Genomic DNA, 26,287 nt, shown 5'->3' with positions numbered 1-26,287 from the left:
GTACAGTACACTTTAACCTAGTATAGTCTGGGCCTTGCAAATGGAAATATATCTAATGTTTTTAAACCTAAGCTATTCTAACCAGAGGCGTGCAAAATGGGTGTGTATCCATCCCCCTTCACCCCCTTGCCATAAACCCTTATAATAAAAAGCCAAAGAGATTGAAAAATAAATCCAATTAAGCTTTAAACAGCTTACAGACTTTTAACGAAGTATGTTAAAATTTCTTTATGAAATAAATTTCCAAACCAAAACAAATGCTGCCCTTAATTTTTAATTATGACAATTAGAAAATATTGTTTTATTAAGATAGTAGTGAAACTTTATAGAGGTCATATTTCATCATTTAAAATATCATATAAAATTCAGCCTAAATTATGATAAGAGTTGATTGCATTTCTTCCGATCTCTGAAAAAAAACTAATAAGTAGCAACAAATAAAAAAATAATGAAATTCTTTATTTCACTATCTTATCTTTTATTTAAAATGTATGTACATAAATTGAGCTTGAACCTGCTTTAGCTGCCGTTCAATTGAGATCTGATATTTATGAGTACCACTTAAAAGAGAAGAATGTTACTCTGAATGCATCTGAAATAGAGAATGTATTCAACTACATAATGGGTTATGACGGACATATGTCAATTTCAAAAAGGTTTCTTTTCTTTTAATTTTTCTTCTAGTTAATTTCTATAGAGAAAACCAATGACATACAATTATCATATCATTTAAACTGATAATACTGGATTTTACAAGGGATATTTTTCTTACTCTTTTACCTTTTATCGGTCAGGACCCTAGCATCTATAGGCTCTATATTCGACATTAAACTAGTCAAATGCCTAAATATAAAAAATTAAATTGCCTAAAAACATCACAGAACCTATGTAAAATCAAAAATAGATAACGCAATATGTTAAGTAGTTTTGAGATCTTAAGCTTAAAGTTAAAGATATAATTGAAAGAAAAAATAACAAGGACGACAGTTTTGATATACAGCCTAGTGCCAGATCTGCGGACCTACCTTATTCTGTTGTGTATCTGTTATGCTGGCCTCAAATACAGTCACATTATTCAGGTTTTATCCTATTTTATAGTTTAGTAAGATTTTTATGTCTGTAGCTAAAGATCTCAACAACTACTGATCCGATTGGGTTTTGTTTTTAAAGGGAAGTTTTCATTGATGGTGTTTGGCTGTTTTTTATTATTAAGTCTTTGGTTACAGGCTATTTTTCTAGCCTCTCTCTTTTACTAACCAATAACTATAGTATCAATTTAGTTTTCCACTTAGATAAATTCTTCAAACCGGCTAATTTGTGAGAGATATTTTTTTAGATTTATTCATAAATAATATTCTATTTTAAAATCACTTGTTCTCTTACTTGATATTATTCGTATGTGTAACTCTTTGAGTTTATGGAAGTTGATAATAAAACTTTTTTTAGGATGACAGATTGCCACTGCCAAAGAATTTGTGGAGCTTGTGTCTGATCTCACTTGTTTACTTGGTGCTTATCATCACTATGGCTTGTTTCCACAACTCCATGTTGTCAGGAATTAAGGATACAACATAGACAGTAGATTTTAACCCATGGAAACTAATGGGGTTGTGTGTGTGTTTGGGGGGGGGGGGGGGGTGCAGCATTTACCAACGTAATTGCGACTGTAGTGCATTCACTCGTCGTTTGTTAGTTGATAGGTTCGAAAGTTGTACCTAATGCTAATATGGAAGATGTTCGATATTAATAGAAAGAGAAGGGGGAATAACTTGGACCAACTAATACCTTGCATAGTTATGACATTCAGACAAAATCTAAGATATTGTCAAAAAAATAATTAAACTATAGTTACTTTACTAGAGTTGGCTCGATATAATTATCTCCCTATTGGCTAGTTTTCTATATGCATATCTATTTCTCAATAAATCTATTTTCCTCACCCGGCATTACTATCTAAAAGAAAGTAAATATTTAATAATCTAAATGATTTTTAAAAGATTTTTTAAATTACATATTTTTTTTTTACATTACCATCACCAAAGGGTTAATGATGATGATTACAATTTTAGTTTAATATTTGAACACACAAAGTGTCGCCACAATCGAATTCTTTTAAAACAGAGTTTTCTTAAATTTATTATATTATAAATTTAAATTTTCTTTTTTATGATTAGAAATTAAATACATTGATATCAGGTAAATAGCAACATGAAATTAAAAAAAGGAATTTATTTTTAATAAAGTAAAATAATGGGTCTTATCGTTCTGGTCAATGAGAGTTTATTATGGATTATTGGAGCACTATGAGTTTTAAACAAATATTCCTTGGAAAACTTGAGCTCGTTTATAGACATTTATTTCCTATATAGATCTGACATGGATCTTGAAGCAATTAAGCAGGCCGTTTTGTACATGTTAAAAATTTGAAGATTTCATTAAATAAAAGTTATCGCAAATATACTTAGTAAATAAGATGTTGATCATTATCCTTCTTGACACTAAATATTTGATCTTTTATCCTTATGAACTTGTATCCTTGATTACAAGGTGTCTCGTTTGCTGTGCATAAAGTGATAAACTTTTTGTGCTTGATCTATGGGATCACTATTATCAGTGTGGCTGTGGCGCATTTCAACCTTTGGGAACAGGTAACAATGTCCGTGCACGCGCAGTAAAGCACATAATCAGTAATGGATAGACTTAAGGCCGTCCAGGTTTTTTTTAAGGGGTCTAAAACAAACATCTTAGGTCAAACTATACTTAATTTTTTAAAAATCTCATTGAACCATGGCACTCAATACCCAAAAAATTAAGGGTTTTCAAAGAAATTGAACAACTTGAAGGTCATTTTTTTTATAAAATCTAGATATGGATCATGGAAAGAAAAGGAAGTTGCGGGTTTCGTCGTATTTTTACAGTAGCTTTTAATGGGTTATTTTAGGTTAGGTTAGGTTAAGTAAATGTTAATGATTGCCCCACAGGGTTATAGCCTCACGTAGGGGCTAGAAATAAGAGAAAACCTACTGTGAAAATACGACAAAACTCGCAATTTTTTTTTCATTCCATGGTCCCTAGATATTTATAAATCTAAAAAATATTCTAAATCAATTAAAATTACTAAATATACCTGTTTTTATCAGAAGATTCTTGGATTTTCAAGCAAAATGTTAATGGATGAATTATCCTACCATCTAACTGAGGAGTTCAGGTTTAACATTCAATTTCCAATATGGATTTAACATGGCTACCAAACTGGTTTTACTCTTCAAATATTTCAATTTAATAACCGCGGAAAGCTGTCTATAATACTATACGCTGAATAACTATTACAGGTTGATTAAGACAGCCCTTGGACCTTTGCTGTTCGTCATCTTTACTTCAGGAATCAGATTCTTTTTTTTCAAATCAATGATCAGTACGTCTGGTACTTTGAAACGAATACAATTTTAGTTATTTTAGAATTGTCCTATTGTTTACACATTTTGTATAATGATGCCTGTGACAGATAAGCATAATATAGAATTTCCAGGGAAGATTTCAAGAAAGGTAGTATGTCAGGAATTAATTTTTTTTTCTATCATTGAAATGCTATCTATGATACGATGTGATAAATAACTATTAAACATAATGTAGATGTTTAAGCTTTAACGCCTGCCCAATTCATATAAACCAAAACAGTTCAGATAAAGAATTAGATAATAATGTTCATAATAGGAGTATTTCTTATGGTGGTTGAATTATTTTCAGTTAGCATGAATGATAATATACTCCTTAGATATCTTGAGGTTAGACATTTCATTTTTTAGTGCTTCTAAATTATGTGAAACCCATTTCTGAATTGTACAATTTAATAGGTTTTTAAACTTTTATTTTACATTGATATTTTTATTGTTTTCCTAAATATTTAGGACGGGAGTGGATATTCTGTAAATTACACAAAGACCCAAAGTTTTGTAACAACATTATCTTAATCATTAGCTAAAAGACATACCACATTTTATAATAGGAAATCTGAATAATACAATGTTAAGGTTGGTGTTACCCTTGCCCTGTTCTATCACATCCTTGTTATTCTGGATGATTGTCATGGTGTATTTCAACAGCTTATCAACTTTATGAGGTACTTTTTACTGCAGTAGTTGCTTCGAACCGAGCCTCTTTAGGCTCGTCCAAAAGGTGATACAAATATTTTTGTTGAGGAGATTTTTTTTCCCAAGAAAATAGCTTTAATAAAAGAAGGAACAGTAAGTATGATACTTGAAAAGTAGATCCGAATTGTTTCAGTAGTCAGGAGACGTTTGAAGAAGAACAGGGATCTAACGGGATAAAACAATTATTGATAAAATGATGTATTTCTTCAATTATGATACACAAAATTACAACTTCTGTAGATTACAATTAGTATTAAAACTGTATTATAAAACTTTGGGGACTAGTGTACTGAAGTGTACAAAATCTGAATGTTAATTCTATAAACTGCGAGCTTTTCTTAGCTTTTAAATCTTACTTTTGACATAGAACCTTACATTTGAATTCATTGCCTATATATTAATTTTCAGTAAATTGGCCATCCCTCTAGAAACAGTACAATTTAGAGAACTATCTCTTGGTATTAAAACTATGGAACAGGAATGTGTCTATTTTTTAATATATACTACTGATTTTTATTTTATTTTAAGATCAAAATATAAAACACAAACATTTTTCTTAATATTATTTGTATATGTATATTCATGGATAAACTTTCACAAAATTAGTGATTTCCATATTACTCCCAGAGTTCTATCATTCCCATATAAACAACCCCTTAAATAGTGGATGTAAATATTCATTCCCATATAAACGACCCCTTAAATAGTGGATGTAAATATTCATTCCCATATAAACAACCCCTTAAATAGTGGATGTAAATATTCATTTATTTCCCTGGTATCTCATTTATATCCCTGGTATGATTTTAGAAGATTTTTAATTTTTTTTTAAAGATTTTATAATTTTTATTAATTACTAAAAGAAAGAAAAACGATATCAGAGAAATAAATGAAATTTAAAAAACCAAAATTAAACCACATTTTAGCATAAAAAATGAGTTTTTTGTTTAAATGAGAATGATATTCCTGTCCCGTTTTTTGTTTAGGAATGAATATTTATTCCCTCGGGTAAGAAATATTCATTCCTAAACAAAAAACTGGACAGGAATACCCCATTTATTTCCCTGGTATCTCATTTATATCCCTGGTATGATTTTAGAAGATGATAAAATGATCATAGCCGGGAAATAAATGAAAATTAAAAACCAAAATTAAACCACATTTTAGCATAAAATGAGTTTTTTGTTTAAATGAGAATGATATTCCTGTCCAGTTTTTTGTTTAGGGATGAATATTCCTTACCCTCGTGAATAAATGATGACCTATCCATCATTTATTCCCTCGGGTAAGAAATATTCATTCCTAAACAAAAAACTGGACAGGAATACCCCATTTATTTCCCGGAGGTAGTCATTTATTTCGCGGAGGTAGTCATTTATTTCCCGGAGATAGTCATTTTTAGAAGATTTTTAATTTATTTTGGAAGATTTTAGAATTTTTATTAATTATTAAAAGAAACTTGATATCAGGGATATAAATGAGTTATTAAATTGGTATTAAATGATGAGCTATCGCTCGATCATTTAATACCTTGGGATTTAAATATCCATTTATGCTAAATTTTGTTTGCTTAAATAACATTCTATTGCAACAAAAAGGTGATGTTAGCGAATAATTTCTTGAATAAAATGACTAAACGTTTTTTCATTTAATTTTCATTTTTTTCACTGTTGTGTTTTTATTGAACATAAAAATTAAAAATAAAAAAAATCTTCCAAATTAAATAGAAAAATCTTTGAATTATTGGTTAATGTAAGTTCAAAGATTTTTTTTCATAGTAAAAATTTAATTTTAAAAAAAATTTTGAAAAAAAATCTTCTAACAAAAAAAATTATTAAAATCGAAGATGGCGTCAATACATGTAAAATAATATTTTCAAAACAAAAAATTCAAACTTGAATATCTTTTTTTCACAGATTGAATTTCAAAAATCGGTCTGACAGTTTTTCCAAAGTCGGGAAGATCTATCGAATGGAAAAGATTTGAAACCGATAGAACATTTCTTTATACTAAAACATATTTTTTCTCCTGTTTTTTCCCACAGTTCCAAAAAATGAAATTCAATGAAAATTAAATGGTTCTCACATTCCAAAATTTTTCTCACGGGTCCCAAAAATGAATTTAAATGAAAATCATATGTACCATTTAAATCAAAATAAATGGTTCCCACATTCAAAAAATTTTCCCACGCTTGACATTCTTGAAAAATGCCAAATAAATGGATATTTAAACAAACCCAATATCGCGTTTTTGCAATGGAATGAGTTATTTAAGCAAACAAATATCCATTTATGCTAAATTTTGTTTGCTTAAATAACATTCTATTGCAACAAAAAGGTGATGTTAGCAAATAATTTCTTGAATAAAATCATAAAACGTTTTTTCATTTAATTTTCATTTTTTTCACTGTTGTGTTTTTATTTGACATTAAAAATAAAAATCATAAAAAATCTTTCAAATCAAAGAGAAAAAAATCTTTGAATTATTGGTCCATTTAAGTTCAAAGATTTTTTTTTATTGTAAAAAGTTGATTTTTGTAAAATATTTTTTAAAAATCTTCTAACAAAAAAAAATTATCATAATCCAAGATGGCGTCAATACATGTAAAATAATATTTTCAAAACAAAAAATTAAATCTTGAATATCTTTTTTCACAGATTGAATTTCAAAAATTGGTCTGACAGTTTTTCCCAAGTCAGTATGATCTATCGAATGAAAAAGGTTTGAAACTGATAGAACATTTCTTTATACCAAAACATATTTTTTCTCCCGTTTTTTTCCCACACTTCCCAAAAATGAAATTCAATGAAAATTAAATGGTTCTCTTGTTGAAAAAACTTTCTCACGGGTCCAAAAAATGAATTTAAATGAAAATCATATGTTCCATTTAAATCAAAATAAATGGTTCCCACATTCTAAAAATTTTCCCACGCTTGACATTCTTGAAAAATGCTAAATAAATGGACATTTAAACAAACCAAAGATCGCGTTTTTTGCAATGGAATGAATATTTCTTACAAAAAAAATGGACAGGAATACCCCATTTCCCTCCCGAAGACCTTCAAATTTTTTATATTCCTACTGAAAACATTGGAAAATTTACAAGTTTCTCCCGAATACCTTTAGGAATTTTCTTTTTTTTCTGGACACCTTAGTAATTTATTTTTTCATGGAAAATTGATATTAGAAGCACTAACACAAATACTTTTAGAGTAGTTTTGCTACTAAAATATGAATATTTATGAAAAAAGGAAAAATTACCTTTCTTACCAAAATGTGAACACTTTCTAACCAACAATATGGTCAGATTGTTCATAAATTGTGTTTCTATTATCCAATAGAGCAGTTTGGGGCCTAACTTTCTATATTTATTGGATATAAACACATTCACTGCACTTTAGGAGGGACCCTTTGCACCATTTAATCAGTTCACACTAAACAAGTCAACCCTGACCACCATAGTTGGGCTTGTTGTAACCTACTGGATAATGCTGTATCAGGTATCACAGAAATTGGTGCTTTTCCTAATAGTGCCCATGGAGCTCACATCCCCCCTCCCAAATCATACTTTTTGAATGATATTTGTGGGTGCCCTAACCCCGCAGAGCTACCCAGTGCTCAATATAAACTAACCTAACCTGACCCAAAGTGATATAAACAAACAAACAAAAAACTAAACCTCTCTTATTTTCTATCTATTTTTAAAAAAGTGTAGGGGTCTGTGATCGACTATGAACTTGGAAACCCGTCAATATTTAATTTCATTATTTTGTTTGTTTGTTTGTTTAACTTTGTATGATAATTTTTTTATCTCATTTTGGAATTGTGATTGCTAGGCTAACGAGGTACAATACTTTTGGGCGAAACATATATCAATTACCAAACATATAAGTAATTTCTTAAGCAAAATAATGCATTTAGGGAATTGTTTGTTCTACCGTATGATTTTAGAGCATCTCGCTTATGGATGTCGTAATCCTCTTTTTTGTTATTTCAGGCTAGGAGAGATTTTGGAGAAAACACGCCAAGTTAATTTACTTTAACAGGGAGTAATGTTTGAAACACAAAATAATGTCGAGTGGCCAAATTTATGTTTTACTCTGAAATTTAATGCAAACGAATATAAAAGATACTTAATTTATTTATAATTATGTTCTAAGTGTATTCTATGATAAAAAAAATAAATGTTTCAGTTGTCATAAAGAAGTATAAACTTTAACTGCAATTGGTTTTTAAATGACTAGTGACTGTGTCCTTAGCATCTAAGATTCTTAAGGGTTATAAGGGGATGAAGTTAGCTTAAATCAATAAAAATAATAATAGCCTAAAACTAAACCAGGACCCATCAGAAGCAGATTCCCTAAAATGAAAATCTAAATCGGTTCAATAGTTAATGAAAAATTAAACGTCAGACATACCTAAACCTTACTACTTTATAAAAAAAAGGAATAGTTTTAATATAAAAATCTTTTTATTCACACGCATGAATATAGATTTTAAAGTAAGACTTTGCCCTTCCCTTTTCTTGAAATTCATTTTGGGTATAGTTTTACTACTTTTATTCCTCAATAGTTTAGATTTGAATATAATTGTTTAAAATGGTATAGAAAATGAATAATGTCCACAGCCAAAACTAACTCATATATTTTTTTATCAAACATCACGAAACCTTGTGTTTTGTATTAGCATGTATGTTAAATAAATATGAAAAAAGCTATTATCAGCTCCTTAAAGGTAAACCCCTGTGGTTGGGGGGGGGGGGGGGCTTATTTGTTTATCCTATTCATAATCTAACATATTTTGAAATATTTGTTTGATAACTATGGGGGGGGGGGGGGGGGTTACTGTAAATTCATATTTTAACCCAACCTGTGTAGAAATATCCAAACAAGTGTTGCAGTTGAAACCTGAACTATTTTATATTTTAGTCCCAATTTGACGTTTGTGACTTCTGCGACTTTCCACTCAGACGTTTGGGACTCTACGTTTGTCCTGGAAACTTATTTTGTAATATGTTTTTCACATAAATTCTCCCTGATGTACCCATCTTTTGCAACCAGCCCATTCTCTTTCATTGCTATACCTAATATCTATGTATATATGTTTTCATTGCATCTTTACCTACGTGTTATGACCCTATTCAGTCTTTTTTATTGTTATTGATGAGCTAATTATGAACATAATTGTCTTTTAAAGACGTAAATCTTGTAAATGGCAACTTTTAGTTTGGGTGTCTAAAACGGGAAAGTGTCAAAAGCCTTTACCACATCAAATTCCATCTAAACTACATTCAAGTTTCCTAAATATATTTATTAATCCAATATTGCGTTTAGAATCTATATTTTCAAAGTTATACAAAGCAACAGATCAAAGGCCAGCGTAAAAAGACCCATATTTCCATGATCAGCGCCACTTTTTAGCTGAACCAAAGTAATACAAGCGTTGTAGAGTTTGTTTTTTTTGGTAATTTTTAATAATTATAATTTAATTTAGCAATGAGTGGGCAAAGTGAACATACTTTTGTAAAAGCATAAGTAAAGTGACAATTTAGATACTGCTCGATTTAGTTCAGTAATAATTGCAAAATTATGATTATGTTTTTACAATAGGATGTCCATTATAACAATAAAGAATTTGGTTAAAGAAATGCTAAGATTGTAAAAATGATCAACTTTAGTTTTGAGTATTTGTCCCATGCTTTTATTAAAAAGAACATTCATTTTTATGTTTCATGGTATAAAATGTATCAGGATTTACCACCATGACTTGGAAGTTTAAATAAAAATAAAAGGACAAAATTAGCATTGCTATAACAGACAAGGATTATAATATAATAAGACAACAATTGAAGCCATGTGAGAACATTGATGGATTTTTTTACATGAATTATATTTATTTTGCAGTGATATCAGAAAAGTATAATTTCTTATCATGTCAAAGTGTATTGTTTTTAAAATTGGCAGTGCATTATGTTTCAATGTAAACAAAATTCAGAAAATTTAAAGATAAAGAATGAAGAAATGTCTATTTCTGTAGCTTTTTGTCATCTTTCCATACTAGATTTATCTGACAAAATCTCAGCTGAAAAGTCAAAACGGACAAAAAGCAGATATTGGCGAAAAATTAAATTATGATTAGAAATTGTATTTTTCTTTTCTTTATAAAAGACCACTCTCAAAGAGTTATACTTGTTCTCAATTTTTTTTTTATATTAATGCAAACTAGTGGAAATAATCACATTAGAATACAGAATTACAAATAACATATTGTTTATATTTTTGATAATATAACTTTAAAATCAAGATAATAATAAAGTAACTACACTCTATGTATAATAAATTGAACTTTTATTTCATGGAAATGTGTTAAATCTACATATAGCAAATAAAGGAGAAGTAATGCTAAACTAAGGCTTAAATATACGAGGAAACTTTCTAACATTTACATTTTCAACAAATTGGTAAAGAAATGACAAATTCGGATGGAAGTTTAATTTTAATTTTTGACTGAACTCTCAGCTTGTTATTCTGAAATTGAAAAGCACACAAGTTGTATTCTGGACCACATCACAATTTCATTATTTGGCCTCACACACATTTTACTTATTTTTATTAGTTCTTATTTCATTTTTAAATAGATCATTCTACATTCTTCTTTCATTTGTGTCTCCTTCAGTTCAAGAATACTAGTTTTGGATAACAATGTTCTAAATACTTAAAGCCAGAGCAACTTTGTCTAATGAAACAAAAATTAAGTCTAAGAGTCTAGAAAATAATGTGTCAATGTATCACATGTTATAAAATTATCACAAATTATAAATAAAGAAAAAGCAACAATATTTTATTTTCACTTTTTGTTTGAGGAGAAAATGAATCCTGGTTATTGCATCACACTGTAAACTAAACACACAATCATTCACACACATTTTATACATTTTTTATAAATTAAAACAATAGAATACTTTACATTTTCTAATATTTTGCATATCTGATTATATTTTATAAAAATTACTTTATATTTTCTTTGTTTAGGTTTCAATAAAGATTAAGATACCATTTAGAACCATAAAATCAAAGGAAGTAGCCAAAGTTTTGTTGAAAAATTATCTTTGAATTCAGACAAGTTTATTTTGGTAAGGAGTTTGATTTATATTAGGAAGACAAATGGTATTTTACTTTTAGATAATTTGATAATAATCTCAATTTAAATTAAGAAATTTATCACAATAAAGCAGACATTTTGTGACTGCCTGCTTCTATATTTTATTTAGATTTAGACAACATAATAGAAAAATACCTATGCAGTTTTTGTTTAATTTTAAAAGAATCTTTTTATAAAGTCTGAGTAAAAATTAATGAGACTTGATATTTCATTAAATATCTCAAAAACTAGATGTCGTACAATTTTTTTTGAATTTATATGAACTGAAACAGCATAAACATAACTTTATATATATGCATATTATTATGTTTAGAAAGGTCTCTCGATACTGTTTCCATTGGTTTAAGTTAGAAAACTTTTAAATATCTAGTTTCTGGGATATTTATTGAAGTATATGTCTTTTAATTTGACTTTATTTATCACAAATTGATATTTTTAGAAGCTGCTAATTAATAATATTGCTTTGTAAAAAACCATACACAACGTTCAGCCAATCATGATGCACTCTAGACAATCTTTCATTCTGTTATAAATCACACAATTCTCCTATAATAATCTGACAAGTTCTAGCCAAACCTAACTTTCAATGTCATTGCCTACCCTACTGAGCAAGTTTCAATCTAAGAATACTTTAGTTTTTTTTTATAACAAATACGAATAATTTTAGGTAAAAAAGTTTTTCTTATTTATTTTTGTGTGTTAGATTAAAGATAATTTTTCTGCAGATTAAATTAAAGACTTTACTTAAAGGGTTGTTTTCATAACTATTGCTTATGCAATAAGAAGTATATATTTTTTACTCCACCTTAGATTGAAAATTGGTAGGTTAAAACTTCAAAAACTGAATACCCCTTGTTATAAACATTTTGCATCATTGTTAAATCTAGGTAAATTAAATATTATTCATATTTTTCAATTTAATTTGTGGATCTGACAATATGACTAGGACAAAAAGACTGCAGATGGTGGTATACAACAAACAATATAATTATATGAATGCGGCATTGATCAAAACATAATGACTAGAATTAATAAAGCATCGCAGAAGTTTGGTTAACATTGTTGTGTGTGGTGTCTGTGTGTGTGTGTGTTTATGTGTGTGTGTTGTATAATTCTGTCTGAGATCATCAGAAGTTGTCTCCAGATAAAAACCTGAAACAAAATATCATATTTGTTACAAACTTTACTCATTATTAGTATTAAAACAGCCATAACAACATAAAATCCAGAAAAGCGAAGCTCTGAAACGATAGAACAAACGAAAATTAATACTTGTAGAGAGTCAGAACTGAATCATCAAAATATAAATGTATGAAGGTCGAAACAAAATTGTAAGTAAATTTGTTACATAACTGCTGAAATACAGGATAATGTTTAAGGGCATATTTACATTTTTAAGACGGACGGACGGACAGACCGACCCTAATTATAGAAAAGCTTTGCTTTTGAAAATTAGACTGAAAAACTTGAGTGAATACAAAAGTAAATCTGTCAATATATAATCTTTCTAACCTTTGTTTTTCCAAATCTAGTTTACTTAAAGAGAGCCAATTTAATCAACTTAAAAGGTTTTACAGTTTTGTTTCGAAATTGAAGTTTGTATTCTAAATAAATTAGGCTTGGCAATCCAAATTCGAAATCCGCCAAATTTTTGGACCCAGAAATGGATTGTTAATTTTTTATCTTTGTAGCACTTTTTTTTAAATGTGAAAGACAAAACAAAAAAGTATTTTATTGTTTCTTCACTACAGGTAAAATGGTTGGTAGCATTCAAAGTTTTTTGTATTTTATTTTCACAGTAGCTTTTCAAGCGTATTCAATTTTAGGTTAGGTTAAGTAAGGGTTTAAAAAGGCCGCTGTAGGGGCTAGAATTTTTTTTAAAGAGATTTAAGAATACTGCTAGAATCCGCAATCCACAATCCGAAAATCCGCATAAAAAAAAAACAAGAATCCGCAATCCACGGATTAATCCGCATTTTTGGGCGGATTTTTGTTAGAATCTGAAAAATTGGGCGGATTGCCAACCCTAACATAAATGTTTACCTGGTTTAGTCAGCTTTGTTTGAAGGCATGTATATTGAAGCTGTCATCATTCCTGGATCCTCCAATACCTTACAATAGCATATAATCAATTTCTAAATTTTCACTTAGAAGATTAAGAACTTTGAGTTTTATTGATTTTGTTTTATTTTATTCTAGAGGCTACGCCCTTAAGGGACTCTAGGGACATGTGATAAAGGACGGGGCGATAACTCATCATCTTAAATTTCAATTTTAAAAAGAAAGTAAAAAACATTTTCCGGGGTCGATTTCTCTTGGGGATTGGTGGTACCATCCCCTGAAATAGTTAGATACCTTCTATGGACGTAAAGGAGGTCGTTGTTAGACCAGCAGAAAAGCAAGATCCTTTTGTACAAACACACACACACACACACATCCGGTTACTTTTATAGAATAGAATAGTTTACCTTATATGGAGAGCCTTTAGGTTTGGGCAATTCGAGGTCGGGGTCTTCCAAAACCCTGAATAAAAATGCATTTGTATGAATGTCTTAAAAAAGACCTGATTTTATAAATTTTTATAATATACCTAATTTGGAAGAGTTTTTGAGTCAATAATTTTATTTCTAGCCTAATTTTGTTGTGTAGTAATGTGTCTGCAGTTATTACGAAAATTAAATTTTTTATTCTCTATTTATAAAAATAAGGTTTCATAGGAAAACAGTTTTAAATTCACTTATTTTTGGAAAAAAAACTCTATTTATAAAAAAATTATGACTACACCCTTAAATCTGGAGTGTTACAGAGTAAGAGGTGAAGATGAACAAATACAGAGTTTTTATTAATTCGTACTAATCTTTTCCAGAATAACTTAAATACTGAATGCTTAATTTGCAATGGATTGGATATACTTACATTTTAAAACTTAATTTTAGAGATTATTCGCTTATAACATTCTGCCTAATTGTCCTAGTAATTCAAGTTGTACAATACCTACCTAAATTATCTATCCGTTATGCTTGCTGTAAAAAATTAATTGAGCCAACCTGTAGGATGGTTTCTTAACTGTAGGAGGTGCAGAAACTGGAATATCTGGTGTGGCACTGCTGGAGCCTGCTGCAGGCAAGGCCAGTGGCACAGGTATACCAGATGGGGCTGCACTAACTGGGGCTAAGATAGATTTATTAATATTTACAGTTTTGATTATATTACATAGTCATCCTGTTACTTAAATTAGCTAAGCTACTCTTTAATCAACTATACCATGTCTGTCAAAGTATTTTTGTAAAAAGGATTGTAGAATTCTTTATCCTTGACTTTAATAACATTGAAATATTGCATTGCACTAAATTGAACATCACAACCATACTGTAAAGTTGTAATTAGCTTCTTATTGCTGTGCTAGTTATTTAGCCTGAATAATTTTCTAGAACAGTTACCTTTATTAACAGCTGCACTGCTCTTCTCCGGGCTCTTTTCTGCTTGAATTAAGTTGGGCATATTATCACTGGAGGAGGCGGGACCCTGTGGGCTTGGGGCAGGCTTGGAAGCAGCTGATGTGGGCTGTGGGATGAGGGAGGGCTGTTGCTGCGGTGCTGTGGGCGGTGTTACAACAGTTGTTGGTTGTGGTGGTGTGGCAGTGGTGCTGGGCGGGGCAGGGCTTGAGGCTGCGGCGGCTGCAGTAGGATCGCAGTTGTTCTAAAAAGTAATAGGAAAAAAAAATTTGTGAATCGTTGTAAAATGTACAACTGACAGTATATACAGACTTCTTTTGCTGTTGAATATATGATTTGACTTAAAGAATCAAAAACTGTTTTAACATTTCATTTACCTCAGTGGCGGTGGGTTGTTGAGAAGAAGGCACAGCATTACTTTCCTCCTTGTTGTTGTTAGCAGCCCCACCACCAATAGGAGCCTCGTCAAAGCTGAAGTTGGGATCATCCAAGCACTTGATTGTGGTGGGGTTAGCTGCTGCAGCTGTTATCTTCACCACTGGCTCGTGTGTCCCATTTACACTGTGACCGTTCAATCCTTTACCTGTAAAACAAAAATATTTATTAAAAATCTTTGGATCATGGAAAGTAAAAGAAATAACAGGGTTTCGTCGTATTTCCATAGTATATAGCTTTCATCTTATTTCTAGCCACTGCGGGGGGATCTAACCCTCTGGGGCTTATTTCCTAACCCTGCAGGCAATCATTAAAATTTACGAAATATAACCCATCAAAAGCTACTGTGAAAATGCGACAAAACCCCCTACTTCGTTTTTTTTCCATGATCCCAATAATTATTTTCAAAAATTTTATTTAAAAGTTTCCTTTCATTTTCAATTATTGAATGTCCTCTCTTTTGTGTTTGTGCTACATACTACAATTAACTTTTTATAAAGTAGTAAGCTTTTTTGTCTATAGCGAATGATTTCGCTAACCACTTAACCGATATGGTCCACCTTTACAGTGAAGCTTCTTAAAGGTTACATAATGGTTTTAAGCTATTTTATTTTTGTAAAAAAAAATATGCATTTGGTTTTAGGCTTTTTTTCTGAAATTACATATCCCGTCGAATATAAATCCCTTAGTTGCTAGGGGCGTAGCCGCTAGTTAATATATGAAGCTTTAACTATTTTTTCATATTCTATTTTAATGACCACTGCATTGAAAATCTTTTCTTCTTTAACTATGCAAGATTTCGTCATCCTTGTTCTCTACTAATACTAACCTTCTTTTGAATCTTCCTTTGGTTGAGAATCTTTGTTTCCAGAATTATTAGTTAGACCCTGCAGCTCCTTGGCCTCTCTTGCCAGAGCAGATACCTAAAAAGATTACAAAATTTATGTAATCTTATGTTGCTTTCATAATATTGCGCAAAGTTATGAGTAAGATTCAAGTCAAATGCGCTTATTAAGTCTAACTGTTCGTAATGTTGACCAAACTTAAACGCCTATTTTTAAAACAGTTTGACCTAATAAGCGCCTTAGACTGGAATCTTATTCACAATTTTACTCATTGTGAAAGCTACTATTCCCTTTGTACTTATAGATTAATAGGATGTTAATAATCATTTATTAGTGAAAAGGGAACTACATTTTTTATTCAAATGAAATATTTCTTTGATTCTAAATTAATCATCTTTGAATTTTCCATTACACAAAATGTAATATATAAAACTAAAGTTTTTTTTAAAGTGTATAGAAATTTTACCTTTGGATATTGCAGAGACCCTTTCTCATTGACAGCATAATTTCCCAGGTTAATAGCAGTGCCAGATACACTGAAATATAATTTCCCAGGTTAATAGCAGTGCCAGATACACTGAAATATAATTTCCCAGGTTAATAGCAGTGCCAGATACACTGAAATATAATTTCCCAGGTTAATAGCAGTGCCAAATACACTGAAATATAATTTCCCAGGTTAATAGCAGTGCCAGATACCTTGAAATATAATTTCCCAGGATAATAGCAGTGCCAAATACACTGAAATATAATTTCTCAGGTTAATAGCAGTGCCAGATACACTGAAATATAATTTCTCAGGTTAATAGCAATGCCAGATACACTGTAATATAATTTCCCAGGTTAATAGCAGTGCCAGATACCTTGAAAAATAATTTCCCAGGTTAATAACAGTGCCAGATACACTGAAATATAATTTCCCAGTTTAATAGCAGTACCAGATACACTGAAATATAATTTCCCAGGTTAATAACAGTGCCATATACACTGAAATATAATTTCCCAAGTTAAGAGCAGCGCCAGCGCACTGAAATACATATTTTAGTACTACATTTAAATGAGCACTCTTTGTATATGAACGGTTTAACCTTGATACACCCTCTCCTTTATTTTTAAATTAAAAATGGGGAGGAATTCATTTTATTTAGTCTGATCCTTGCAGTGCTACCCAGTACCTAATATAATCTAACTTAATAAAAAATTCCACTCCCTCCCTCATTTTCAATTTATTTCAAAATACCAGGGCACTTTGTTTGAAGACGCCAATCAAATTTTCAAAAAAATATAAGGATTTTAGCAGTTATGATGCCAGAAAACAGTTCAAAGAGTTTAAAAACTGTTTTTAAACTTTCCACCATTTAAAAATAAAATTTGAGTCAAAACCAGTTTCTTTGTATGAAATACTGTTCTGGAACACGAAAAAAAAACAGAGTATCTTTGAATGGCAGAAAAGCAGGACGCATAATATTTTCAAACATTCCTTATTGGCTTTGCTACTCTTATAAATATTTGCACATTTTATCAGGGATCTAAAAAGATATGACAATTTACATCCCCAATGACGAAAAACAAAATAATCCCTACATTAGATTACAATTAGTGGTTAAAACGTTTGGACACTCATCTAAATGAACCGATCAAGCAAAGTTCAATATTGTCCCCAAGGTTGTTAAGCCAAAGAATATGGAAACGTTATTATAAGACTTTGGAACCTAGTTTAACAAACAACCAAATTTCCCCTCCTTCCCGGGTATTTTATACACACCTGTCAAAATGGCTGCTGTGATCACTCATGGGGCTGTTCCTAGCTGAGTCTAAATAAAGAAAAGTCAATCAAATACTTTGCTAAAGGTCTGAGTAAACATAAATATGAAAACTGATGTATTTTTGATAGAAAAATGATTACTGTACTTTTGTGTACAGATTTACAGACCCCCATAGAACGTTTAGAAACTTACAATTAAGGTTAAAAATCTGTCCAAAAGACGTCTTACATCCTACAACTTTTGCATACATATAGACATCAAATCACTGCTTAGAATAAAAAGCTTTTTGTAGTGCCTATAAAAAATGATATTATACATTGGTCAATTAAATATATACTGGCCTGCCATTGGTAATTTAGTTTGTGTTTTGGCCTATCATTGATTTTTTTATATTGTATGACGACATTTTTTGTATAGACACTATAAACAGCTTCGAGAGAATTAATGAAAATTATTTTTGTGCTCAACTACTTATGAATGTTGTCTTCCTTGTTTAGTTTTTTTTATGGGAATATGTAATAAAATATAAAAAAAACTTACCACTGTCTCTGACGCTCTGTGTGACGGAGAAAGTTTTACCGGTATCCAAGGGAACTGTCCAGTTAATTGGGTCAGGCGATCTAAATGGACAACTATTGTTAATTGTGCCGTTTCAGGCATCTTATTTCAAAACTATAGATATTTAAACTTTTTGATTAAATTATGTTGGACAGAGTAAATTTATAAAAAGTAAATTGGGGTATAGTCCTTTCCACGACATCCCACCATAAGGGGCGATTCTTCGTATTTTTCACAGTAGCTTTTCTCCTATTTCTAGCCCCTGCGGGGGGCTCTAACCCTGCGGGGCCAATTACCTAACCCTGTGGGGCAATCACCTAACACAATATAACCTAACCTAACCTAAAATAACCTATAAAAAGCCATTTTAAAACTACGACTAATCGCCCCTTATGGAGGGATGTCGTGGAAAGGACTATACCCGTAAATTGTGATCTAATCTAGAGCAGTAGATATTCGTATAATGTAATATCTACCTAATTAATTACAGCATGCTTTATAGAAAACTTCATAACAAAGACAAGTTGTCAAATAAAAATAATAGATGTATATTTTTTGCATTACATGATCATGTACAGATATGTAGAATCCTCATATGCTTATAATAAACTGTTATAAACAATGTTAATATGCTAAATATGTTTAATATCTCACAGATTTTTCAACAAAAAAAAATACTTGTGAAATATTAGAAGATATATTACCTGATGAGAAGCTGTTCTGGAGATTTAACTCTGGTTGGCTCTGGAGGAGACTTTACAACAGGCTCGCGGAAATAATCTATCTGATTCTCTGCAAAGGAAAAACTGTATTTAGAATACGTGTATCTTTTATTACATATTTTATAACTTTTGCCATTGGGTTTTTTTCAGGTTACATATAATTTGTTGCTAATATAAAGAACACCTAAGTAGTCTTCAGTTCATTAAAATTTAAATATTTTATTTTAGCTGGAACCCTTTTTAAAAGTAGCAGTATCTGCGTGTGTTTACAGGAAGGTCTTGCTAACCGCTGAACCGATCTGATTCTCCTTTATATTGTACTGGGAAAGGTCTATGACTGTTTTGGGGGAGAGTACAACCACCCTCGCATTAAAAATTGCCCTTAGAAAAAAATGAGCCTCTCCAAAAATTACTATTTCTTTTCAAACTAAAGTTAAAAGTGGAGCCCCCGGCACTCCCTCTTAAGTGCTACTTGTCGTCTCTAGAGTGTACACTTATTCTAAAAATAGGTACCTATGGCAGATGGTGGTCTAGATGGATCTCTAGAAACTGCTTTACTACTTGATCTTGAGGGGCCTCTCTTTCCTTCATCTAAAAAAACTAATTGAAAGAAATTGGTTAAAAATGCTACCAAGGCATTTTAACAATCACACCTAAAGACTATTATTTCACTCACATATAGTTATAAAAAATGAAGGACAAAGGATATATATTTCTGAAGAATAAAAACAGATTTGTGCTTAAAGAATCTTATATAGTTTTGGATAATTTTGTTACATAATATAAAAATAAATATTTTTAATTAATAATGAAATTTTAAGGTATATAGCAAATAAGACAAGGTTTACATGCTATATAAACCTATAGAAATTATTTAGATGGAACATAATTTCATCAATCTTTATCTCTAGGATATGTCACAAAAAAAGAAATATACACAAACAAACTTTAAGAGATGTTATTTATGATTTTGGATTGATATAAACTTTACTCTTTATTAAATAATACTTAGTAGGAGATAACCTTATAGTCAGTTAGCACTTAGTGAGCAAATTAGTCAAGACAAAAGCATTAGATAGAGAAGAAAGCAGGCTTAAAGCATAATACTACCACTTGGGGCAGATTTTTAACAGAAAGGGCTTTTAAATTAAAATCAGTAACACAAATTCAAATTTAGGAAGTAAAAAATGGGTAAAATTTAATTTTGAAAAGTCTTATTTTAAAACATCACTAAACTAAATATTGGAGTAGATCATACTGTAATTATTTGAATAAAATAAACTGCTACATTGCTTAGGTACCTTAAGGCAAAAGTAAATTTAAATTTAAACTGCAGAATAAAAATAAAGAGAATAATAATATGATTATGCATTGCATAAACAGAAAATAAAGATGATCATGCCATCACAAAGAATGTTGTTGTTTTTATAGTGTAGGTACACACATGTGCTCCCAGTTCAAACTTTCACAAACAAAATATGCAAAACAAAGTTTTTAATTTCAATTATGTCTCACATGAATACTAGGGGAAATATAACAGAAAGTTTTATGTGCAAAAACACCAGACTGAGTTTAGTTTAGTCAGAAGGAGATGTACACTTTGCAGTTTGCAAATATAATCCTGGAATATAAGATTTATGCATGCTTCTAGGAATGTGTAGAATCTTGAGTGCCATTTTAAGATAGTTCCATATTTCACCCCATTTATATTAGCAGCAGTAAACAATGTTTCAAGGTTAAGATAAAACAATGCTACTTTAAAATACAATTTATTTATGTAATTGGGGAGAAATGTGTCATTATCCTTTTTTCAAACACAAAGTATACAAATTTATAGCAATCTACTATACACTGATACAAGTGTACGGGTTGTACACAGAGCACTAAACATACACTAACTTACTTTTAACATCTACTTTCCTTGCTGCAGCTGCTGACTTATCTTGTTTGGCTGCTGCAGGCGGCTTGCTAGCAGCAGCAGCTGTCGTCTTTATAGTTTTTGAAGGCCCAGATTTTTCTTGTAAAACCGGTTTTGCCTCCTCCTTCTTAGTAGTAGCTGCGGCAGCAGTATCATGGTGGCCAGGTTTAGATTTGGCACCCACCACTTCATCCTTAGGTTTGCTACTAGTCTTGTGCTTACTAGTTTCTAAGGTTGCTAAAAGGTGAAAAAGCAAAGTAAGTCAATTGCTCTATAAAGGAAATAATGTACTGTGTGTACAAGTAAGAGTATAAGTATATGAACAGGAGTGATGCAACATCAGTCTTATCAGATTAATGCATCAGTCAATTATAACACAAAATGACTTCAGACTTGGAATGTTTATTTGTTGTTTTTTTTTTCTTTTGTTTAAAGCATAAAATATTTTTTCCATTCAAAATCTAAAGCCATAGAAGTAAAAATCAACTTTGTATAAAGAGGATTCCCCAAACATGCAGAAATAGCTGCCTAGCTAGCCTAACCAAAATTCTCAAACATCTGTACAGCAAAATAAAATATTTACACCAAAATGGCATCAAATATAACTGCTTTGCATTTGTATAATGACTTCTCATTTAGTTTCTCCTTCACAAAGTTGCAGTTTAAATAGTTGCACTGTCCCCTTATTTGATTTTATAGATGATTATTTGTTTCTGCATAGACCCATGCTTTTAGCATTCATTTTTTACCCTTCAAAATTGGTTTATTCAGGTTATGATTTAAATTTCTTATTAAATTCTCTTTAAGACCCTTAAAATACTCTATTGGATATACTAATCAATTGTGTGTACTTAATTTACATGTCTTATCTAGAGGAATTATCTACTCTATGTGAAAAATCTCCTAACACCATAGAAATTTAGTCATGTTAGAGTGCATAATCGACCTTATAATTTGATCACTAGGTGAACAGTAGGAAACAATACTCAACAATTTTTTTAATGTCATAACTTTACAATACAATTTAGTCTAAGTAACCTGATTTACAGAAATTTGTGTCCAATCCAGTTTTTTTAAGTGTAAAACTATTTTCAAAAGTAGAGGCAGTTTAGAGTGTTCAGAAATAGAAATTTTGTGCCAAATGTCATTTGCTAATAACATATACTTATAAATAATAAACAAACACAAAAAATCCCTTTTAAACACTCTAATATGCCAAAATAAAAGAATATTTTATACACAGTTTAGAACTTATGTATACAAAAGTTATTAAAAATGTGTTTATGATTTAAAAATGCTCACTTGGTCTCTGACGTTTGACCGTTGTTTTGGCCGGGTCCGGAGTCTTTCTGTGCACTGTCCCGCCGGAGACAGTGTCCTTCTTGCTTCCGAGAGGAGCCCGACACGGGGAGTCAGTAACACTAATGCTTCCTGCAAAATGGTTTCATGCCAGCAGTCACTTTTTTACTTCAATCATTATCATAAATATATCACAAACATACACATGTACTTTCAGGACATTAACCTTATAATGGTGTGTATATTTATCATTTTATGCAAGTCCCACATTATAAATTAACTTTTTATTTTACATATTAATATATTAAAGAAAAGAAGAAAGGAAAAGCCCTGATTCAAAGTGTATGCAAAGATTTTTTTAACATTTTCTTTTAGCTTTTAGTTGTTATTTCCAGAATAGCAGACAATTTCTTTGGAAGAATTTAATTAAACAAAGCAATGAACAAATTATGATATATTTTATGTACAATTTTAAGGCTGGAATGAAATAACGACAAGAATTAATTAATTCAAACACTAAATTCTTCTTTTAAATATTAAGACATTATTAATCACATAAAAAGAATAATTCGGACCTTTATTTAATTAATGCTGTTAGGCCTTGAAAACGCCTTTGATAAAAAACTAAGATGTGCCTTTAAAGATTTTAAAGATTATGGCTAACACCATAACGTTCAAAAAATTAAAGACACAATAAAGTTAACCAATAACTAATACATGCTAGAAATAAACAAGAAAAAGCTACCCAATATTCTTTTTCCAAAGCCTTTAAGCGGAGATATTATAAAAAAGATTGAAATAAAGATTTGGTTCTATTAAATCCATTTATGTTATAAATTGACCTACTAAGTTTTAGATTTGTAAGCATAGAGTCTTATTTGTTATTTATATAATGACCTTTTAAAATAGTTTTAATTACTAAATGCTTAACTAATCTAAAGTCTAGTAAATATTGTGTCACATGCTAAATATTGAAACCTAAACAAAGCTAAAACAGCCCAAATAATTCAAAAGATAATAAAATAGCAGAAGCTAATTGAAGCAAGTAATATAGAATAAATTGCTAACTCTTAGATAGATTTTTGATAGTTTCTTAAATACATTTTTTAATATATATTTCATGAATTTCCAAGGATATAGACCTAATATTTACAAGAAACATTTACCGATGACACAATGTAAAAGAGGAGAATTTTATTCATTTTTAAAAATTCCCCCTTTTGCGCTAATTTTAAAGGCCCATTTAACATTAATACATATTACAATATTTATGTACCAAAACAATATTGTAAAATCAACTTTACTTTTTAGGCTTTATGTTATTTAGTTTGATTATATAGATATGAAAATGTTTATAGTTTTTGATGTGCTCTAGTTCATCCAGCCAGTAATTTTGTAAATTTGTTCCATCTATATCAATATTTTACATCAGTTTATTTTTTTTATAATAAAACTGACTTGGTATTAGAAATAGACAAATTTACCCTTTTTTGACAACATAATAGAAAGACAATGATAAAGAAAAAACACAGGCAAAACTTTAATAAAGATCCTATTGAACAAGTAACAACAATTATATGTATAACACCAATATAACAATTTATAGAAAAATTTAGAATTAGCCCATTTTTGTATTTACATTCAGTTTTTAACTTGAAAAGAATAGTTATAACAAATGTTTCTACCTGAATTTGCCTGATTTTCTTTGTTGGCTCCAGCCGCCGCTGATTCAGGCCGGCTCTGGGACTGAAAAATTATCAAAATTTAAAAAAAAAGAATATTGTTATAATAATTTTTGTCAGTTTGTCATTTTTTTTGGCAAGGCCACTTACAAATAAAAAGTAAAGTCTATATTTTTATTATAATCAACCCTTGGGCTACTATTCAGCAAATTAATTCTATATAAAATTGCATAAAATTAACTATTTTGTTGGTGTAAAGTTGGCGTAAAACTGTTTTATATGTAGTTAAAGGGAAGTGGGTAAGAAGGGGGGGGGGAGTAAAGGAGTTTGTGGGGAAATTTTACTTTAAATTGTTTGTCAGAATCACATTTCCTTTTCCATGATTCAACCTTCTTAATCCCATAAAGATTGAGAATAAATGATAAAATAATTTTAGTATTTATAAGAAGTTTAACGTTAAAAAGGTGTTTGAGTCAGCTGTTTATTTTATTATATTGAAGAAAAATTACGAAACCTAGTTTTTCATAATTTTGTATTTTCAGTTTATATGTTTTTGTGTACATTTTTTCAAAAGTTGTATGGTTTTAACCTACTTTCTCTAAAAGACTGAGCATCAAAATTTAAAAATTAATTCTTTTGATCTTAGCATATAATATATACATACACATATAGTGGTTTCCAAGAACATCAAAGGGTTAATTACAAACTTTTAAGGAAGAAAATATTTGAATTAGTTAAAATTTTAAGTTTGATGAATCATAACTTTATAAAAGTTTGTTAATTTTTGCACCTGGCCTGTTAAAGTTGTACTAATTTCATTCAAATTCTTGTAAAATATCTTTTACATATTTAATGAGTATAACCATGATTTTTTGGACAAATAATTTAGCTAACGTTTGCGCCATTTCTGTACTAGCAAACTTCTAAAACCCAGGGAACTTAAGTCATAACACAATGTATGACCCAAATTATGATAAACAATATTACCCCTATATTGTAAAATGATAGATTGTACCGAACAGACCAAAAGTTTTAAGGCTAAGAATGAGAGGAGTGATAATAAAACTTCTGGTATCAATATAATTTACAGCATAATATCCCATCCATCTCTGTATTCGAGTAGTATTGCTTTGTTTTAAGTTGGTACACCTAGTAATACTTAAAATTTCACATCTAGTTTTACCTTTTTAGATTTAGCCGGAGCAGTTTTGGGTCTGGATAGCCTAATAGGAGCTGGGGACATCTTGCGCTCATTGGCTTTATCCTTCTCATCTTTCTTCATAGACCTGAAAAATGTATCAAAATATTTAATTTGATTTGGAATCAGAGTATTCATATTAAAGAATGACACTTGAATCTGTTTAATTAGTATTTTTAATCAAACATGAAAGTAGATGAAAAATTTTGTAAAACAAAATAGTTTCATTTAGTATAACAAATAGTACTTTTGTATTAATGCCTTCCCTAATAGCCTCTAGAGGCTCCTCCTAAAGAGATTATATTCAATATTTTTTTAAAAATTAAGATTCTATGTTTTCTTAGCAGTTGGATCTTATTTTAATGTTGAGGGTCGTTTTTCACAAGACAGCCCATGCAAGAGCATGGTATGGCCAATAAGTAAAGATGTTAGCAAGATCTTTAGTTTCTTACGGACAGACTTAATCTTTTCTTAGATAATTTTTACATATGGAAGAATTTGGTATACTCATTCAAAAATGGGTAAAATTGTCACAGCTGGCCATTTTGTTTACATTCTAATCAAAATTAACCTTAATAGGTCTTTCTTGTGCACCATAAAAAATGAGTGGGGGGGAGGGAGGCTGTGAAATATTCAGGGAGCTAAAGGAATAAGACAATGGCCGAATAATTGATGTTAAACCCCAGTAATGATACACAATATTATCCCTTCTGTAGTTTACAATTAATGGTTGACACGTTTAGACGCTCAACTTAATGAATCAACAAATTAAATGTCACGAAAGTCCCAAAAGTTGTTAAGCACACCAATAAGAAAACGTTGTGATAAAACTTTAGGGACTAGTGTAATAAACAGCCCATTGTCCCCTCCCTCCCTGATGGAAAGATGCATTAAGTATAAAGTGGAAATCAATTGTTTGCAAGTACTTGCTCAGGGTGTCCTTACCAAAAAGCTAAGTTATAGTCCTAATGATTTAGAATATATTATTAATGATTTAACAGATAAAGAAAATATGGATAATGGTATGAAAATTACTTGTATAGGTCTTTAAACAATGAAGCCACAAAATCTTTTATCAAAGGTTACACAAGAATATA

The 26,287-nt window shown here is 30.1% G+C and overlaps 2 protein-coding genes and 2 long non-coding RNA genes across 13 annotated transcripts in view; 3 read left to right on the top strand and 1 right to left on the bottom strand.

Moving 5' to 3' along the window:
* The first annotated feature begins 526 nt into the window (after positions 1-526).
* Positions 527-1,575, top strand: LOC145312928 (uncharacterized). The gene is made up of 3 exons (XR_013877179.1): positions 527-656; positions 980-1,079; positions 1,447-1,575. It is a non-coding gene; the product is annotated as an uncharacterized LOC145312928 (long non-coding RNA).
* Positions 1,576-2,559: 984 nt separating this feature from the next.
* LOC145315240 (uncharacterized) lies at positions 2,560-3,522 on the top strand. Its single transcript, XR_013877992.1, has 3 exons — positions 2,560-2,648; positions 3,141-3,208; positions 3,333-3,522. It is a non-coding gene; the product is annotated as an uncharacterized LOC145315240 (long non-coding RNA).
* Positions 3,523-3,701: 179 nt separating this feature from the next.
* On the top strand, positions 3,702-8,184 carry LOC145312927 (uncharacterized). The gene is made up of 5 exons (XM_080152136.1): positions 3,702-3,785; positions 4,032-4,120; positions 4,560-4,635; positions 7,553-7,651; positions 8,149-8,184. Exons 1-5 carry the CDS (start codon positions 3,702-3,704, stop codon positions 8,182-8,184), a joined length of 384 nt encoding a protein of 127 aa, XP_080008262.1.
* Positions 8,185-9,446: 1,262 nt separating this feature from the next.
* The window catches only part of LOC145314026 (uncharacterized), a 110,199-nt gene continuing 93,358 nt past the window's right edge, over positions 9,447-26,287 (bottom strand). For 5 of the 10 annotated variants that reach the window (XM_080153753.1, XM_080153754.1, XM_080153751.1 and 2 more), the window contains 16 exons: positions 25,176-25,278; positions 23,996-24,056; positions 22,314-22,442; positions 20,997-21,248; positions 19,607-19,684; positions 19,076-19,163; positions 18,354-18,445; positions 17,813-17,861; positions 16,514-16,583; positions 16,032-16,125; positions 15,145-15,350; positions 14,753-15,011; positions 14,360-14,483; positions 13,781-13,835; positions 13,356-13,423; positions 9,447-12,464 (listed from right to left, as the gene is read on the bottom strand). In XM_080153753.1, the coding sequence (XP_080009879.1) occupies positions 13,361-13,423; positions 13,781-13,835; positions 14,360-14,483; positions 14,753-15,011; positions 15,145-15,350; positions 16,032-16,125; positions 16,514-16,583; positions 17,813-17,861; positions 18,354-18,445; positions 19,076-19,163; positions 19,607-19,684; positions 20,997-21,248; positions 22,314-22,442; positions 23,996-24,056; positions 25,176-25,278 (1,723 nt within the window). In that variant the 3' untranslated portion in view covers positions 9,447-12,464; positions 13,356-13,360. The remainder of the gene's footprint in view (positions 12,465-13,355; positions 13,424-13,780; positions 13,836-14,359; positions 14,484-14,752; positions 15,012-15,144; positions 15,351-16,031; positions 16,126-16,513; positions 16,584-17,812; positions 17,862-18,353; positions 18,446-19,075; positions 19,164-19,606; positions 19,685-20,996; positions 21,249-22,313; positions 22,443-23,995; positions 24,057-25,175; positions 25,279-26,287) is intronic. The other 5 variants (XM_080153752.1, XM_080153755.1, XM_080153756.1 and 2 more) reach the window with 5 other exon arrangements.

Source organism: Acartia tonsa, chromosome 3 (assembly GCF_053477335.1).
Source record: "Acartia tonsa isolate MP-2025a chromosome 3, ASM5347733v1, whole genome shotgun sequence".
Lineage (NCBI taxonomy): Eukaryota > Metazoa > Arthropoda > Copepoda > Calanoida > Acartiidae > Acartia > Acartia tonsa.
The sequence above is the reverse complement of the archived record's forward strand: the minus strand, read 5'-3'. Positions and strand labels throughout refer to the sequence as shown.